Source organism: Mustela erminea, chromosome 15, assembly GCF_009829155.1.
Source record: "Mustela erminea isolate mMusErm1 chromosome 15, mMusErm1.Pri, whole genome shotgun sequence".
Lineage (NCBI taxonomy): Eukaryota > Metazoa > Chordata > Mammalia > Carnivora > Mustelidae > Mustela > Mustela erminea.
The window spans coordinates 12469024-12486521 of NC_045628.1; the positions used below are offsets into that span (position 1 = coordinate 12469024).

The 17498-nt window shown below is 47.3% G+C and overlaps 1 protein-coding gene across 4 annotated transcripts in view; it reads right to left on the bottom strand.

The window, feature by feature from the left end:
- Nucleotides 1-17498, bottom strand: part of FARP1 (FERM, ARH/RhoGEF and pleckstrin domain protein 1) — a 273312-nt gene that overhangs the window by 49456 nt on the left and 206358 nt on the right. For all 4 annotated transcript variants that reach the window (XM_032315064.1, XM_032315065.1, XM_032315063.1 and 1 more), the window contains 7 exons: nt 16464-16578; nt 15477-15624; nt 13063-13158; nt 11397-11560; nt 10831-10899; nt 8860-8935; nt 7530-7764 (listed from right to left, as the gene is read on the bottom strand). In XM_032315064.1, the coding sequence (XP_032170955.1) occupies nt 7530-7764; nt 8860-8935; nt 10831-10899; nt 11397-11560; nt 13063-13158; nt 15477-15624; nt 16464-16578 (903 nt within the window). The remainder of the gene's footprint in view (nt 1-7529; nt 7765-8859; nt 8936-10830; nt 10900-11396; nt 11561-13062; nt 13159-15476; nt 15625-16463; nt 16579-17498) is intronic.

A 17498-nucleotide genomic window follows, 5' to 3' on the forward strand; every position in this document is an offset into this window, starting at 1 on the left:
CCAACTACAGTGATCCTGCTCGCTTCCAAAGATGACCCCCACCCACCCCCCGCCGCCAGTGCACACACAGTACAAAGTGCAGGCTCCTTAGAAGACGAAATCAGACAACTGAAGTCTTCCCTTTGCCTTCTAGACCCCACCCTCAGTGATGGGGGTAGGACCCCGGCATGCCTCCGTGTTAAAGCTTGCTGCTTAGAGAACAGGATCACTGTAATTCTAGAGGAAACAGGTATTCCAAGTACAAATTGGTATTCAGCAGTGTAAAAAAAAACAAACAAACAAACATCAGACAGTGCTCAACAATGCAGGAAACAGAGGGTACACCATGCTCTGAGGATAAAGACAGAACACTGGGGGTGGGGTGGGGGGCTTTTCCCCTCCTAGGTAGGTACATGCTGACAGACAGTGCATACAATGGAACAACAGAAAATGTTTCCCCAAATTTATTAAACAAATGACAAAAATGAGAATGAAGTCTCCAGCCTTTTCTATTGTAAAATTTGGCATATTAGACATTTTTAATAAAATATTTTATCTCTAGTATTAAATATACACACAGAAAGGACAGAAGGGAACTGGATTAATCATATAGGCCAAGCTTGTGAGACTGGGTTAGTCAGGTGTTCACGGCAACTTTCCACGCAGAAGGGGGTGGTGAGCATGAGGGACTGGACCTCGGGCCTTGAGGTGCGTGTGGGGAGAGCAGCAGGCATGTGGTCTGCACTGAAGAAGGCCTGTCTTTGGTCGTTCTGTACATCGCTGCAGGCAGAGTGACAAATTCTCTACTTCCCACAAAGGAACTTAGAGGCCCAGGGGGAAAAGGAGCTGTTAGCCTAGTTTCATGAGCTAGAAAGTTCATCCGTGGGTAACGACACACCAGTCACACCACTATGGGCTCCAAAAGGAACCTTCTCCTGTTTCCTATTTGAGAGCCAGTAAACAGCCCAAACTTGTAAGAGAGCAGTAAACTGCCTGTAGACTCCAGGTCCCATCACTAAATTCCCTTATATTCCATCTCTTACTTGAAAGCAGAATGAGTCCATCCCTGTCTGATGCTTTTTACTAAGTGCGCACGCATGCGCACACACACAGTACTCGCTCGTGCCCCCGGCTTGGGCTGCGTTTGGCAACGACCTGCCGTCACCCTTCAATATTCTGCAACTGCTGCCCCGAAAGCCCTGCGGATCTTCCAGTGCCCTTCCCGTGATGGCCTCTGGGACACCAGCCTTGCAGTTCACCTAAAACTTGCTCTCAGCTACACATGTGGATCGGATGTTCCGTGTCAACAGCTGACTTTTAATCCTCCCTGCTTTCAGATATGAAGCCACTCCAAGACATTCCAGAGTAACCTGATCTAGAACCCATGCAAAGACCCAAAGGAGGTGCCTTCCCCTGGGAACAACACCGGAGGCTGAAGAGATGCCCGTGTCTCCAGGCGAAGCTAAGGTCAGCCTACACCGACAGGATTCTGGACAAATCAGTCAATTCAGTTCTGAAAGATTTTCTCACTTCTTCCCCAGGTCCCTCCAGGGAATGCTGAATTGCCTTCATTGGAAGAGAAGAAACGTTCCTTGTGCTAGAAGTGTCATTTACGTTTCTTGGAATGAAGTACTGTTTCCTCCTTTTTTTTTTGGACAAAACAAGACTCCACCCACCTCCTCCCAAACATATAAAATGGCATACAAATGAGCATCTGCAACTCCTGTTTGTAGCAGAATTACTTGGAAATCTCTAGGTTATTTGAGGAAACAGTAAGTAGCCCTTTTCAATGATGGCTCTAAGCAACGGGCAACCAGGTCCTGACAACATAATGCCAAATCGTGGAGTTGGGTTTTTTTTTTTTTTTTAATAAGAAGAGAACAGCTTCTTATTAAAGTGGCATGCTTATTTTGATCTAAAAGTCAGTGGCTTCCTTTTAAAAACCAGCGAGTGGTGTTAGAGGTATGCACGAGCGTACACCAGGGAGCCCATTCTCCTGCACTATTTCACTCAACTTGACTGAAACAGACGGAATGAAACTAACAAAGAAAAAGCAGCAGCGCCAGTAAATCGTCTCAGGTCACCAGAGCCTCGTTTGTTCATCACTTACTGCTCTCGGAGTTCATAACGAGCACTTCTGCTCCCATGTGCTCTCACGGAGGTGGCGAACGTGGCTGAGTGTGAAACTCATCAGACCAGTGGTGGATTATTCTGCAACAGTCCCTCCTTTCAGGTTCAACAGAGACTTACTCCCTATGGCAGCAATGGCAGAGAAAGATTCCGCTGCAGCTTGATTTATAAAATCTGCAGCAACAGACTCATCCCATGAAACCAGAGGAAGGCCTGCCAGCTTTAGAGTGACTCCGCGCCTATCAGAGAAGGAAGGCTTATGGCCTCCAAGAGAGAGAAGATCCAGAAAACAGAGCCTTTCTTAGGAATGCAATTCTGAGGTCTCTTTAAATGCTTGCCGAGATGAAGAGTGATTAAAGCAAAATCAATTCAAAATAAGCCCAGTGATGAAAAGGGCCCCCAAGTTTCTTAATTTAAGGCTGGGCCAATCACTGACTAATGACGGCAACTGTACCAAACTCATTCTGTGCTGAATACAGAGTAACATTTTAAGTGGAAAAAGTTGATGGATCGGAGGTGAACACCAATTACAGATACGTAAAAGGATGCTGTATGCATATGCACAAGTTTTAACAGAATTTAAAAGGATAGTTTAATCTCATTAATTTTTCCTTCTTTTAGATACTGCTTCGCAGCACAGTCAAAGGGCTTCCAAGGCTACGATGCAAGCTGAGTTTCTGATTCAACAGAGGACAGGCTAGATTTTGCATACGTGCTGCAAATTTCAAGAGGCTCGGGCTGTATTTTAGTTTTGCAGGCCTGGTTTTTTTTTTTTTTTTTTTTTTAAAGCACTGCTGGGTTTGAAATCTTCAAAGAAGTTCTTGAGAATAAAATCAAAATCATTCACATTTCAAGTGCTGGCCATGTGGCACAACTGGGAACTAAGTCTGTGAGAAATCCCCAAATATGAGTCACATATGTGGGGGAAGATTCTGGCCCACAGAATTCCTTTAATTAAATGCCTGTCTAATAAAATATCGTCAACGGCATACAGATGCCGGTCAGAGGAGCTGGAGCAGTTCAAGTTCCGGAACCCATTAAATGCATTTCTTCACGCTAAAAGAATTTCTTGCATTTTATTTTGCCCTGAAAAACAGCAACAGAAAAATCAACCACGCGAGGGGCTACAATGTGCATACTTTGAAATACCATCTCACAAAAGATACGGATGCAAGGGGGCCCTGGAGGAGGCCTGGTGGCTGGAAGGTGAGTTTCTATAGATGGTTTGTATTCTATCTGAGGCCTTAAGGTTTCCTATTTCATGGAGCAGCTATTACCTAAAGACCTGGGCTCCTTACTGATTCAGGAGTCCTCTGCACTAGCTGTTGTCTTAGAAAAACAGACAGACGGGTCTTAAGAAACCCTCTGGAAACTGGAATGAATCCACAGGTCACCTGTCCACACCCAACCCCATCGCTGGTCTTTGCTGCATCCTTGGTTCAACTCTGTGACACACGCGTCCTTCCCTGCCACACCGTGTGGCTCTGGAGGCCATGTTAAGACCTGGGGAACCAGAGGCGCCCAAAAGGTAGAAGGTGGGAGGCTGTGGGCTTTCCCTGACCTCTGCACGGAGAAAGACCACATCTCCTGTGCGAGCTGGCTCTGCCGGGCTCCAAGAATGCTTAGAAGTACTCCCTAACCCATGCTTAAAATCTTTATTTGTGTAGAGCAAGCTCTCCCAGAGGCAATTAGTGGATATTTTCAGCACTTTAGGCTACGTGGCTTTTGAACAAACCATACCCCTTCTCTGTTAAGCACCATTAATCACATCAGGATTGCTGCTTTCATAAATACTGGCCCAGAAGCAGAAATTGAGTCGCTTGGCTTGTACGAACCCAACTAGAGGAAAACTTGATGAGCTACCCTAAAAAGGGAACGTCCGTCAACACAGAACTGAGTACACTACCATTGATCAGCTGTTTTTAAAACATTTCACATAAAAACAAACAGACAAAAATCACTCCTTTAAGCAAAAAGCAAAACAAAATAATTACTGGAGCATGTTTTGCTTTGGAGGTTTACATTTGCTGATTCGCACTGTATGCTGGGTAGGTTAATACCCACTGCTCATTCATACTTCATCAGCAGACTGCAGTGTAATCAGAGGTAAAAAGAAAAGTCATTTGAACAAATCACCTTCACAAATAAACCACAGGATTCCAAATGGGACTCTGCTTAACTCACATTGGACTGCATTTTTATACAGCAGATCGACATCTTTTTCTAAGTCCAGAACAGAATATGCAAGAACACATTATAAGTGCAAAAACTCCACAACAGAAAGAGCAGTGCTTCCTACGCATTATGGACTGTAACTGTCTTAAGTCAGGTCTCCATGATCCCTGGTCTCCACATCTAATTTTAATTATTAATCTGAACAAGATTCTCCAAAATTAAAGTACTAAATCAAAAAGGTCCTATTGCACCAAGAGGTCACACAGACCAGAGCTGAAGGGCTACGGGCCACGGTTCTAGTTCAGCTTCATCAGGCAGTGGTTGTATGACTAGCTGACATGTCTCGACTTCAGCAGGTCAAGGTTTGTCATCCACAAAATGAAGGTTCCTCCTAGACAATCTCTAAGGTCCCTTCTAGTTCTAAAGTTCCATGACTCCGTTAAATATAGAGATCTAAAGCAAGACATCAATAGACTACTTCAATGAACATCTTTCAAACCATCCAATAATCAGTTTGATTCATCAATCATGCACTGAATCAAATGATTAGGAAAATAAGACAATAAAAAAAAAGTTTGTATAAAAGTGGATTACGTTTTCGGCATCTTCAAAACCAACTTGTCAACATTTGTGTGGACAGATAATCAGTTGGGAGCCACAAGGTCAGTCGATCTATTTGTCACATATGGCTGCCAATTCCTTCCCTGCTTCCTAAGTACGTGGAGCCCTTCCCTTGTCATCACGCCACACGCAGGAGCTTAATAAGGCAGTGGGCATGGTGGTGTGCCAAGGATGTATCACTGTTAAAACTCTTTTCAGTTATCTGGTAGTTAGGATCTAAAAATTTGATTCTACAACTCATTTTTTTTTTTTAAAGTACTAAAGACTGCAAAGTACCAAGTAACAGGCATTAATTAATGAAAGTATTTCATTGATGATGCTTTCCTTACTTTGCAAGCAAGCCAGAAATCTACCTGTCAGCTTCAACATAGTCCACTAGATTCTAGAAGGCAACTGTGCCAGGCTGAGGAGTGACCCAGACTGCCCAGCAGAACCATCTGCGGAACCCAAGGGGCACCCCAGACCAATTAGATAAAAATGTCTAGGGTCAGGGCCCAGGCATCACTGATTTTTAAAATGTCCCAGGTGATTCCCTTGTGCGGCTGGGGCCGAGAAATAAGCATGATAAAACCAGGTTCTTTGATCTAAGATGCAGGAATGCTGAGTGAAAGGCACTGGCAGAAGTGGGCAAGATTTAAGAAGAAATCAAACCTCTCACTACATACACTTCTTTTCCTGCACATGGAAACTTCTAGAAGTCACTGTTTCCAAGAGAAGACCCTGTTCACCCAAGTGTGAACGTTAAGAATGTACGTAATAACCAGCCAAGAGGCAGCAATACTGGAAAACGGTCCTCTCTCTGCTGCACAGGAGTCAAAGTCAGGCCTTTAGTGCCTCCTGCAAGGTCTGATTTCCCCCTGCATCGCCCCTCAACTGTATTTCTGTGTTTCAATTTGAAATTCTGACAGCCAGTTATAGCTTCTTAAAACATGACTAACAATTTGACCAACTGATGCAAATCGCAGCCAAACCAGCAGACCCTTAAAATTAGTTCCACCGACATCCTTTACATCAATTCAGAGGAAGTCTGGAGAGAGAAGACCATTCTCCCTATTAAAATGTTCATTATTCTTGACAGGGATTTCACCCACACTTAAATCTTAGCCAGCCATCAACTTACAAATGGGCCTGAATTATGTCAATTCCCTCACCTACTGAGGCTCCAAAAAGCCCCAAAAAACAGCACCTCCTCTTAAAGAGGGGGGAAAAAGTAAAACCTACACCTTCCCTGGGATCACAATGATAGTTCAGTCTGAACATTCAATCGAAAGGAGCGTGATCTGCACACAAACTCAATATACACAGAAGATTCCACATAAATAAACACCCTATACCCATGATCAGATTCATAAGAAAGAATTTCTTCCTTGCCTTCAACCAGAAAGATAAACAAGCTCCCGGTAACTTGTCATCATGTCTTACTATTTATCTTGTCCACTATTTTTTTTCTTTTTTCTTTTGGAAAGCAAGCCCACTATGCCAACTTTCCTTTTTCTTCAAGATTTGAGAGTTAGGCATACCCTATCCAAACATGGCTGTCCAAAACTTCCTCCAAACAAACATTGATTAAAGATTAATGAGTCCCTAGGACAGATCATCTCCACTGGAACCCTGGACTCAGGACTCCAGGTTCCCGACTCTTGAAGCCCGGCCCTCCTACTGGGCCTCCTCGGCCTCCTTACTCACACGCAGGCCGCCCCCCTGCTTCGGACTTCTCCGCATGCAAGGGGAGCCCAGCACCGCTGGGTTGCCAAACGTGAGCGGCTGCCTCAAAGGGGTCCCCATCTCAGAGTCTGAATCACTGGATTCAGTCCCGCTGCTGGTGGAGCCCTCGGTCACGTGCAGGGGCGCCCTCGGGCCCGCCAGGCCGCCGGCACACGCTGACCGCACGGCGGGCGTCTTTGAGGTCGGACCCACGAAAGGCGCACCATTAGCCAGCATTCTGCCTCCCGACGCGGCCAAGCTGGCCCGTCCTCCCTTTTCGCGGCCATCAAGCCCATCCAGTGCCTGTGGGGTTGTCGCCACCTGGCTAAGGATGAGCGGGTCGGTCTCTGACTTGTTGTATCTACTGGGAAGATTGCGTAAGTATGGCCTCTGCAGGACGGGGGACGAGCTCTCGGAAAGAGGGCCCTGGCTTGGGAGAGCATCCTCTCCCGTCCTTTCCCGGCTCGGGTCATGCCCGTTTTCGGAGACATAGCCCTGAGACCCAGTCCGGTCCCAAGTCAGATTCGGACTCGACTGTCTGCTAGCGGGGGACACAGGGGTGGCTGGGCTACTGCGACCGTCCGAGCCCCTGAACAGCTCATCTATCAGGGAGCTGTGTCGTGGGAGTCGGGGGCTCCCGCTCATGTCAAAGGTGAGGTCTGCGGAATCATCATCGAGGAACTCTCTGGAAGGAGGCCGGGAGGACTTCACGGAGGGAGGGGAAGCCCTGGGCCTAGCCTCGGTCCGCCTCTCATCCCTGGACAGCAGGTAAACCCCACTGGTCAAATCACCCTCATAGTTGTCATTTGTTTGGGACTGGGACGCTTGCTCCCTGAGCAGGTCGGACTCGCTATCTACGTCACTGCAGTCAATGAAAGGAATGGAAGTGCTGCTGCCGCGGGCAGCCCTGGATGCTGGACCTGTGCTCGGCTGCGGGGGCTGAGCTTTACTCTGCTGGGTCCTATCCTTAACGACCTCCTCCTCTTCGTCGGCCGCCGCCCGCGCGGCTCCGTCCGCCTTCCCGCCGCCCGCGGGGCTCCGGGGCAGCGCGGGGCTCCGGCGCGGCTCTTCGGCCGGGGCGCTGGGTTCCTCTCCCTGCGGGCCGCCGGCGGGCTCCGCGCCTTCTCGCGGCGGCAGGCTGGCACTCTGCTGCGCCTGCGCGGGGCGGGGCGAGAGAGGGAGGGCGGGGTCAGAGGCTACCTTAGAAACACGCGGGAAGCTTGCAGCAGCGCAAGGGACTGCCAGGGACCTCCGAAGAAAGGCTGCCGGTCCTTGCTGCTCAAACAAAACACCGCCCATGCGCAGGCCCTCCCGAGTGCACAGGGTGGGCCTCCAGAAGGTTCTCTCTGCGTGTGGATGCTGACGATGCAGGCCCTCCAGCAGCACGTGTGGGCCCTGCCTGTCTGCTCTCTAGGGCTTCCGGGCTCATACTGGGCTTCCAGTTTCCGTGGACCCAGAGAGTCCTTGCAACCCACACGGGGCTTCCCAAGAAAGGGTGGGTGGGGAGAGGAAGAAAACACATGGTGGACCACCCCCCCCACACCCTCCCCCGAAAGGCAAGTTGACATGGAATTCAGACAAATGACAAAAACTTCTTTGTTTATACTTCCAAGGGAAGAACAGACAGGTGAGGCACTCTTTTTAGAGGTGCCTACAAAGTTGGCATTCTCTGGTAGAGAAAACCCCGAAAACACACCCAGAGGCCAATTCCGGACAAAATGAGCTTTCACCATCCTCAGGACAAGAGTGATAATGTCCCTTAGTGCCAACTGCGGTCACTGCACTGTAACAGGAGTCCTGCGAACTCTCCACCCAGTCTGGTGCTAACAAAGGGTTCTGACCTCGGCCCTGACCAGGAGCTACACCCAGCAGGTGCAAAGGAGGTCCCGGTGTCTTCACACAACCACACCCATTTCGCTGGATGGTGGGCTCCGCTCTACTGGCTCCCGGGGGTGGTTCCACTCCTAAGCTGAGTTCAGGCCAACAGAGCAAATGTCTCCGTGGCAAAAAGCACAGCATGGAAGACAGGAAATGAGCTGAAAAAGGACCCGCTCCTAGGTACGCTGAGCCCAGGCTGGGCTGCACAGAGCCTGGGTCTGCTCAACTATACTCTTCCCTCAAAAAGAAACCCCCAAAGTGCAGGGCAAATAACTCAGAAACATATTGTGAAACACAGTAGTTAACAAAGTGTGGTGAAACAAAACGAAACACAAAGCCCCACAGTTGTAATAGTCAATGAGCGTTACTGACTTGTTTTGGCACTTCTGAATTCGGCTCTGTAGGCTGTGTAGCCAGGCTTCTGATGGACTGAATCTTGCTGTGTTTCCTGGGAGAAATCACATAAGATAGCCAAAGTTAGGTAAACTGTGTTTTGTTTTGTGTGTTTGTGTATGTGTGTGTGTTTTAATGAAAACTAACAACAGCCTTATGCGTATCCTCACTATGAAGGCACCTAAACTAGTGTGTATGGGTGCCTGATGGAAAGGGGGTCTTTCTTTTCCTAATACTTGTAGTATTCAAGGGTTACCTAAATTCTGAAAAAATTCTCAGTAATCCTCTGCTCCTGTTCAAGCGGTCAGGAGACCCAGTCACTGCTCACTACCTTTCTAGACCTCGGAAGGTCCGTGGGAGGGAGAGTTGGCTAGGTTCAAGGATGCCCTGAGGTGCGAGTTCTGGTCTGACGATAGGCTATCAATTCATGTATTTCTGGTCATGATTTTCTAGATCACTTCTATGATAGAGGCAATCACCACTAATCAGCTAACTCTTTCACAGTGTTGAGGTCAGGGAAGGCCTGCCCCCTGTTAATGAATTTACAGTCTCAGCGGCAGAAGGAACTGGATTTAATGCCGCTAGCCTGTCTCCTTTATCTTTTCCCTTCCTTCGTCTGCCGGTGCCCTCCTCTTCCTCCGTGAGCATTAGAAACTTTCCAGCTACTCAGATGATGAAACCGTATCAATACAGACAGATCAAAAGTTAACGTGCGTTCGGCTTTTCTTCGAAATACTCCACGTATACAAGGACAGTCGAAGCATCAGGTTTGTTTCGGCAAGCGTAAAATGAGGCACCAAGCACCCGGAAGGTTTGTCAACAGAGATTCAGATAAATAAAGCGGGATACTTTCACAATACCCTACAACGCCAACACAGATCCCCAGATCAGGGTAGGGCTTCAAAAGCAAGATGCAGAACGAGGGACCGTGTGTTACAAGTTAAACAAATGAAACCACACAACCCAGAGGAACCCTGCCCATCCATTTCAGGTGCGTAAATATATGTAACAGGAGGAACAGGAAGCTGGCAGCTGTGCCTCTGGGAAGGGGAGACGGGAAACAGCGAAGACGGCTGTCGGTAAAGGTGGGGGTGGCTACGGGAGCCAACAGCAGTTACACACAAAAAAGGGGGAAAAATCCAGATGCAGAAAGAAACGTGGATGTTTGCTGTGTTCTCCAGTCTCTACTGTCATTTTAAGACGGATTAAAATGTAAAAAAGAAAAATGTTAAAAAGAAGAAATGCACATGCCCTGAACAGCCCATCGTGCACATCACATCAGCTGTTTACTCGTTTATCTCATGTCCCTGGATTCTCTGCTTCTCCTTCTCCGGGCAGCAGAGCCACACTCGGGGCAGGGGGCCACGTGCCAGCTCTGAGACGAGGGCTGGTAACTTGATCTCTCTGAGCTACAGTGTCTCCATCTTTAAAAAGGTAACAGGAGGGGCGCCTGGGTGGCTCAGTGGGTTAAGCCTCTGCCTTCGGCTCAGGTCATGATCTCAGGATCCTGGGATCAAGCCCCGCATGGGGCTCTCTGCTCAGCAGGGAGCCTGCTTCCCTCTCTCTCTTTGCCTGCCTCTCTGCCTACTTGTGATCTCTCTCTCTCTCTCTCTGTCAAATAAATAAATAAAATATTAAAAAAAAAAAGTAACAGGAGTGGGGCGCGTGGGGCGCGTGGGGGGCTGTGGGTGAAGGTGCTGCCTCGATTTCCGCTCAGGTCATGATCTCGGGGTCCTGGGGTCAGGCTCCGCCCTCAGCAGGGAAGTCGGCTTCTTTCCTTCTCCCCCTACCTGCCCCCCTACACTCTCTAAAATAAATAAAATCTTAAAAGTAAAGCAAAAGGGGACTAGGAGTGCCCCGGCCTCATGGACCTGGCAGGAAGACTGGGAGTTCACGGGTGCGAAGCGTGCGGAACCTAGCGAGGGCTGCCAGCACTGAAGCTTCTCTCACCTTTCAAACTGCACTTTCTTGTGTCCTCCCTCTTTCACGTAGTCAAGAACCTGCTTCTGCGTCCGACCGCTAGAAGGAAGGGGACAGAAGAAGATGAGCGGGAAGACAGGACAGGACGGCGTTCTCATTTGAACATGGGACACACCCCGTATTTCCTCCCCCGCCTTCCATCACCAGGAGAGACTCGGGCTTTCCCAGCGAGCCAGGCATCAATGCCGCTCCGAGAGACAACCGTCTGTGCCCATTTTGTCCCTTGGCAGTTCCCTCCTAAGTAGCAGAAAAATGTTCAAGTGATGAAACCCCTTAATGATTCTGAATTTGCTTATTAAGCAACCATCCTGAGAATCTGTATGCTTCGAGGAGGAAGGGATAATTCTGTTCACCAAGAATGCCCATGGCCTAGACTAGGGGACACGGGGACTTCGGACACGGGGAAGACACCCCAGTGTTTGCTGAAAGGAGGAGCGGGAAAGAGAAGCGAGGATGTGTAAGTCTAAGGCGCCATCCCGGGGGCTAGACCAAATGTCGAGGACCGACTTGCTGCTTTAGAGAAAGGAAATCGTTACCTGAACCGAAATGATGACCCCCGACTAAAGAGAACGGGCTTTGGCTTTGGTTTGGGCTCTTCAAAAAGTCTAAAAAAGGCATGATGTTCAACACAGATTTTCCAGAAGGACTTGCAAAAATCCCGACTGGCCATGAGAAATTCCAAGGTATCCTGGTATGAGCTCTAAAAAGAGAAAATACCACTTTGGGTTTCTTCTTTTTCCCATTACCCATGAACACTGGGTTGGAAAAACAAGAAAAGGGATAGAAAACAAGTATGTCCAATAAAATTTCAATCATGTACTGTATTATATAGCAGGACCATAAATTCACATATTTAGTAAAACACAGTTGTTCCTAATGACAAAATATAGTCATCATTCAACCATTCCCCGCCCCCCACCCCCGAATTCCTTAGAGGAACTACAGAAAACAGGAATACTTAGCAGAAGCCATAACACTTCTTTTGACAGAATCCATAAACAAATTTTGTGTACGTTGCTTACATTTCCCTCTTTAAAAGAAAAAAAAAAAATCAAAGTACAGAAATCCCTTTTTGCCTCCTTAAAATAACTGAAACACACTTTTATTTTCTCCCTGAAGGTTCATGCCAACTTTGCATACTGGTCTTAAGTCTTTTTTCTGTCGAGCCACATATGGCTCAAGCCTCCAGGTGGCCCCAGGGACCACACAGGAAATGAACTTTTTTTTTTTTTCTTCTGGAGCACAAAAGTATCACTCAAGGCTGAAAAAAAAAATCACGTCCTTTGATTCTGCAAAGCGGAGAGCATAATTTTCAATTCCCGGGCTGAACATTCTCCATGTAAGAGGCCGTATTTTATAAACAGGACTTACCACAGTCCTTAACGTTCCCAGCAACTTCCAACTATTCTGAGGGATCTCACAGTCTGGGCAGTCCCAACTTACAAACAAGCGCGCCCCAATTCTACATCTGTAAGTAGCCTTTTGGAACTCAGAAAGCATTTTCCCAGAGAAAATGCTTATAAACAACTTATAATGGGTGACTGCTTCCCAGGTCAGGCCATAAAAGCCGATTTAATCCATTTTGTAGCTGAACGATGAGCCTCAATGGCCATTTATCATCTTTTTTCCCACAGGGGAGAAAACCACTCGCCGTTCAAATCCGCAATGGCGGCTGGGGACATCAGGGATCTATCATCCATGACCTCCTCCACCCATTTCTGGCAGGGGAAGAAGATGCTCTTTCTTCCCTGACCCCGTCCCGGGGTGAGCGACATCTTTAGGGGTTCTGGAGAAAGTGGGGTGGACCTGCTTATCAGCTGCTTGTCAGAGGCTTGGGGACAAGAACAGGGATGCGAAAGCTGGGGACAGCTGGAGGCTTGTGTGGGCAGGGGCCTGCCCTGAATCTCGTGGATGCTGAGTGGTGTCTCGAGGAGGTGGCCTGGGGGCTGGAGCCCCAGCAACTGTACAGGTCAGGCTGTCTGGGGCTGGGGGGAGGGGCTGCCCATTCTTTACCCTTGTTCTGTCAACCTAGGTGACAGCGTGGTTACGGAGTGTCCAGGCAGACCTGTCGGTACAGACCCTCAGACAACGGCACAGCGCTGGCTGCCATTCCAGCCTGCGCCCCAGCAGAGCCCCTATGTCCCCGCAGTCATGGGGTGGGCTTCAAGGTCACGGTCCCCCACCCTGCCCCCACCCACTTACGTTGGCATCAGGACGGAGTTTGATGAGAAAGCGCTTTCTTTTGAAGCTCAGCTTCCGCACCTTCGCCCAGTTGAAGGCATTGATCTTAGTAAAACCCTGAGAAGAAGAAAGGTCTCGGCCAGTGAGCCAGGAAATGCATAATAAGCAACACAGGGGGCTGGTTTGCCTCAAGGACGGGGAGCTGTCGCAACCATGCCTTCTGCTAGAGGATTCTCAGGATTTGCTGCTGTGGACATTACTGTTCCTGGAGCATTATTTTCCACTAATTATAGGCTTTGGCGTTCAAACCAAGTTTGCCTCCAGGGAGAGGAGCAGTCAGCCAAGGGGAAGGATAAAAAGACAAAAAAACAGTAAAAACCACGACAACCACAATTAGTGACCATCACTTTTGGAGTGTCAGCACCCCGTAAGGACCCGACAGACCTCACCTTATCAAACCTGAGACAAAACCCGCGGAGATGGGTTTATTATCTTTCTCTTACAGATGTGGAAAGTGCTGCATGGACAGATCTTGGTGTGTCCAAAATCCCACAGTTTATGAGGCAGAATGAGATTCCCCAGCTGGTGCCTTAACCAGCGGCTAATCGTTAATCTCCGTAAAAGCAACCCAGCAGGTTAGCAATCAAGCCCCCGTATCGCACAGGGGTCAGCCTCCCATGCCCAGGCGGCGGCCCCGCTGCACAGGCGGGAAGGGGAGGGAAGGCCGGGCCTGCGGTGTTTGTTGTCTTCTCGACCAGAGCACAGTCTCAGGGAAGGACTCACACATCCCCATCTCTGAAAGTCAGGTGTGGAGACACAGGGTGACGGAGAAGCAAGGGGACACTGCCAGAAACCAGCTGCCATCTGTCCTGTCATCTCAACTAAAATTAGAATTCCTCCTGAGCCTGTTCGAACACCAGAACCGTTTATTTAAATTGGTGAGAATGAAGCAATTAAGGACTGGCAAGAAGATTAATTTCAAGATACAGCCTTTGTACATGATTAAATAACGGAGCAGTTCTCAGTATTGGATTCTACCGCACATCATCAAGAGCGAATTAATTCAATTGTGAGGCATTTCTTCCCTCCCTACCCTCTGTGATTTTTAGAACTGTTTAAGGCCTCTGATTTTAAAATTTCACGGTAGGGCTGAAAACTCTATTTGGTTTCTTGTCATTTGGCTCATCGAGCACTCCTAAGATTACTCCAGTAGGCCGAAGACTGCTGAGAGCGGTCATGTCCTCTAATACCATCCTGCTTTCCCATAAGAAACCCAACCCCGACTCCTCTCGGGACAGGATTCGGTGATAATTCATGTCCGTCGTAAACATCCGATCCTGCGGCAGAGAGGCCCTGGGACTATTTTGGTAAAACAGGAAGGGGAAACAGAACCGAACCTGGCAGAGCTTGAAGGAGTATGTTAGATTGTGTACGTATTTACCCCTTCAAAATGGGTGAAAAGGACCCAATTTAAAAGGCAGCTGCTTTCTTCATACTCCTTTGAAACTAAAGCAGAGATGATGCACTTTTGTTTGAAAGAAAAGCACTGAGGAAACCTTTGGGAATGGTGAATAACTTCATTGTCTTGATTTTACTGATGGCTTCAGGATATATATATATATATACATATATATATATAGGCTTATAAAACTGCATACTTTAAATATATGCATTTTATTTTCTGTCCATAATACTTCAATGAAGCTGTTAAGACACAAAAGCAGCACCATCAACAGAACAATGGCAGTGCGATCAAGAGAGCACACACTTCAGAGTACAGAAAACCATGTTTTTAATAAAACACAGGTAAGAATTCAAGTGCAGTGTTTTGCTATAAAGTTACTATATAGCACCTGGCTGTCAGGAATTTAGAGAACGGCTAAATCCTTAAAAATACACCTTACGCTTTTCTTCTTAAGTTACGTATACCTGAAATAACAAATCAGCCGACTGATGTAAAATCTGAATTAGGTATAAAAACCTCTAAATTTGGTTTAAAGAGAAAAAAGCAACTAAAAACCATAACAGGTTTTAAAAAAAGGGGGGGTGGGGGAGATGACATGAGTATCACGTGCCAGTGTGAAGAAGGTGTTTCTTTTGGGGGATCTGAAATCTGATTCTATGACACTGGGATTTGAGCCCAGGTCCACCGAGAGAGATTTCTGTGATCCTACAAAGTCAACAGACACAAGCAAATCTCGGGTTGTGCATTCCCCAACCAGAGCACAGGCCAGTGGAACGGAATGGAATAGGATCTGGAAGCTGAGGACCTGGAAAGAAATAGAAACCCTGAGATGAGGTTCGTTTTTTCCTGTTCACATAAAGTAACTATCGGAGGTCTTAACTCGGCCCACCCAACACGGAATCAGAGTTGAAGAGCCAACTCTTATCTTTCCATCACCAAGGGAACTGAGCTGTGGTCTCAACGCTCTTACCTGAAACACGAGAATTCCCGTGTTGGCCACAGCCAGGTTGATCTTAGTACCTTCCCTGTCCTTGGCCGGGTGCAACCGGATCCCATACATCTCCAGCCTGCGGGCAATCTCCAGGAGTTGGAAATCTGATTCTGCTGGTGTCTGTCCACTGACAGAACAAAAAATGAGAAAAGAAAGGCCAGGAGATTTGGATTCCCTGTGTCTATTAATTTGAGATTAAGCAACTTCTCTTGGGAAATTAAAAGGCATTTCATCACAAACAATGGAGCTACCTGATCAGAAGACACCCAACCCCCCATTCATCATCACCCAAAGTCAAACAGCTAGGACAAAAGCCCTACTGCCCATGAAACACAAAACCTCAAAAGTCTACCTCACATTTGCCCTGTTTTTGTTTTGTTTTGTTTTGTTTTCTTGACTCAAAGAGCTTCCTTTAAGGTCATATAAAAGCAAAACACCACGGTGTTAAAACACGTTTTTAGTCACTTACAATGGGCCTACCCTTGGAAGCAAAGTTCAGGGCAACACTCTTGCATACTTTCATCAAGCGCACATACCCTCCTTCAAAACAGCAACAAAAACAAGAGGCCCAGGGAGCATCTTTTGAAAAAAAAAAACCAAAATGGAAAGGATACAAACGTTCTGGATTTTCCTAACATTCCTCCTTTGCCCCTTGTGGATATCCCTTTCCTGATTTCCTATTAATGGGTCTTAAGTTCTCCCTTTAATTCCACAACGTGGGTGCCCTAACTTCCAGGCCAATTCCAGTAGCACAGGAAATCAAAGAAGGATCCTAGAGCTCCTGGTCCTGAGTGGGTGACCCGCATTTCAGAGTCCAGGGTGGGTGACAAGACCTCCATGAACCTCTGTGCTCTTCTCCCTCTCGTTTGGCCTATCTCGCCCAAATAGTGTCTGTGCACACCCACGTACGCTGGAAGGACAGACAGAAACAGCTCAAAGGGAACACAAGGCACCCGCGGGACTTACATGTGATTGTGGTGAAACTCCACGATTTTGTCTTCTAGTGCGTCTTGCTGAGGTATGTACTTGTTTTTTGCTAAATGCTCTCTGTCCGAGGCTTCATCAAAATCCCCAATCTCAGCTACCAAGGAACAGAGAAAGAAAACCCAGCCACATAGGATTAATACTTCACAACCTGTTGCATTCCCCCGTGGAACATTCCAGAACTAGCAAAGCAGAAGGCAGTGGAGAAGGCGATCCCAGCCTGTGGGTATGGTCAGGGCCGGACGTCAACACGACTTCCTGTGAGCACGTATTTAACAACTGTGCCAACATGCCGGGATGGTTTCCCTCTTTCTCATCTCTACCAGCTGCAAAGAAGACTGCATTATCCATCCGTCTTCCTCCATCCTCGTTGCTGGTTCATTCTTTCCTCCCCACCCAACTAGGACCACTTCTGTTCTGGGTGGTAAATTCTGCACATGTGGATTTCAGGACCTCATGACTTCTAAAAGAACCCCAGAATTTCAGGACTTTACAAAAGCAACTTTGAAACTATTATATATAATAATTACTGGTCCAAACCCCAAATGCTTGCTCATGCAGAGAAAAGCCAATGGTAAATATAGCTACACACACGTGATCTCATTTGGTAAAACAAAACAAAGTATATTAAGTTTCTTATAGTCCTAGCGTCAGAAATGACTGGTCAAACTGCAGATTCTTACGAATTTTTCATCTACAAAGAAGAGGAGGCACATTTTTCTCACGTTACCTCTATATTGTCCCCAAATGGCCATGGTCTGGGAAAGCTACAGGACAGACCTTTGAAAGAATGATTGTACCTTAACATCACTAGTGCAGCTCAGTTTATACCAATCTAATACCTCTGGGACAGCCTCGTTTTTTTATTTGAATCCTATGATTCAAATCATAGGATTCAAATAATAAGTTGAATAAAAAGTAGCCTAATGACCAGAGCCCTGGTGTTTCTGAGTAAAAGCTAGTGAAATCTACTGGTCATTCTATCATGTGTTTCAAGCATCACCAGGGTTCAGCCCA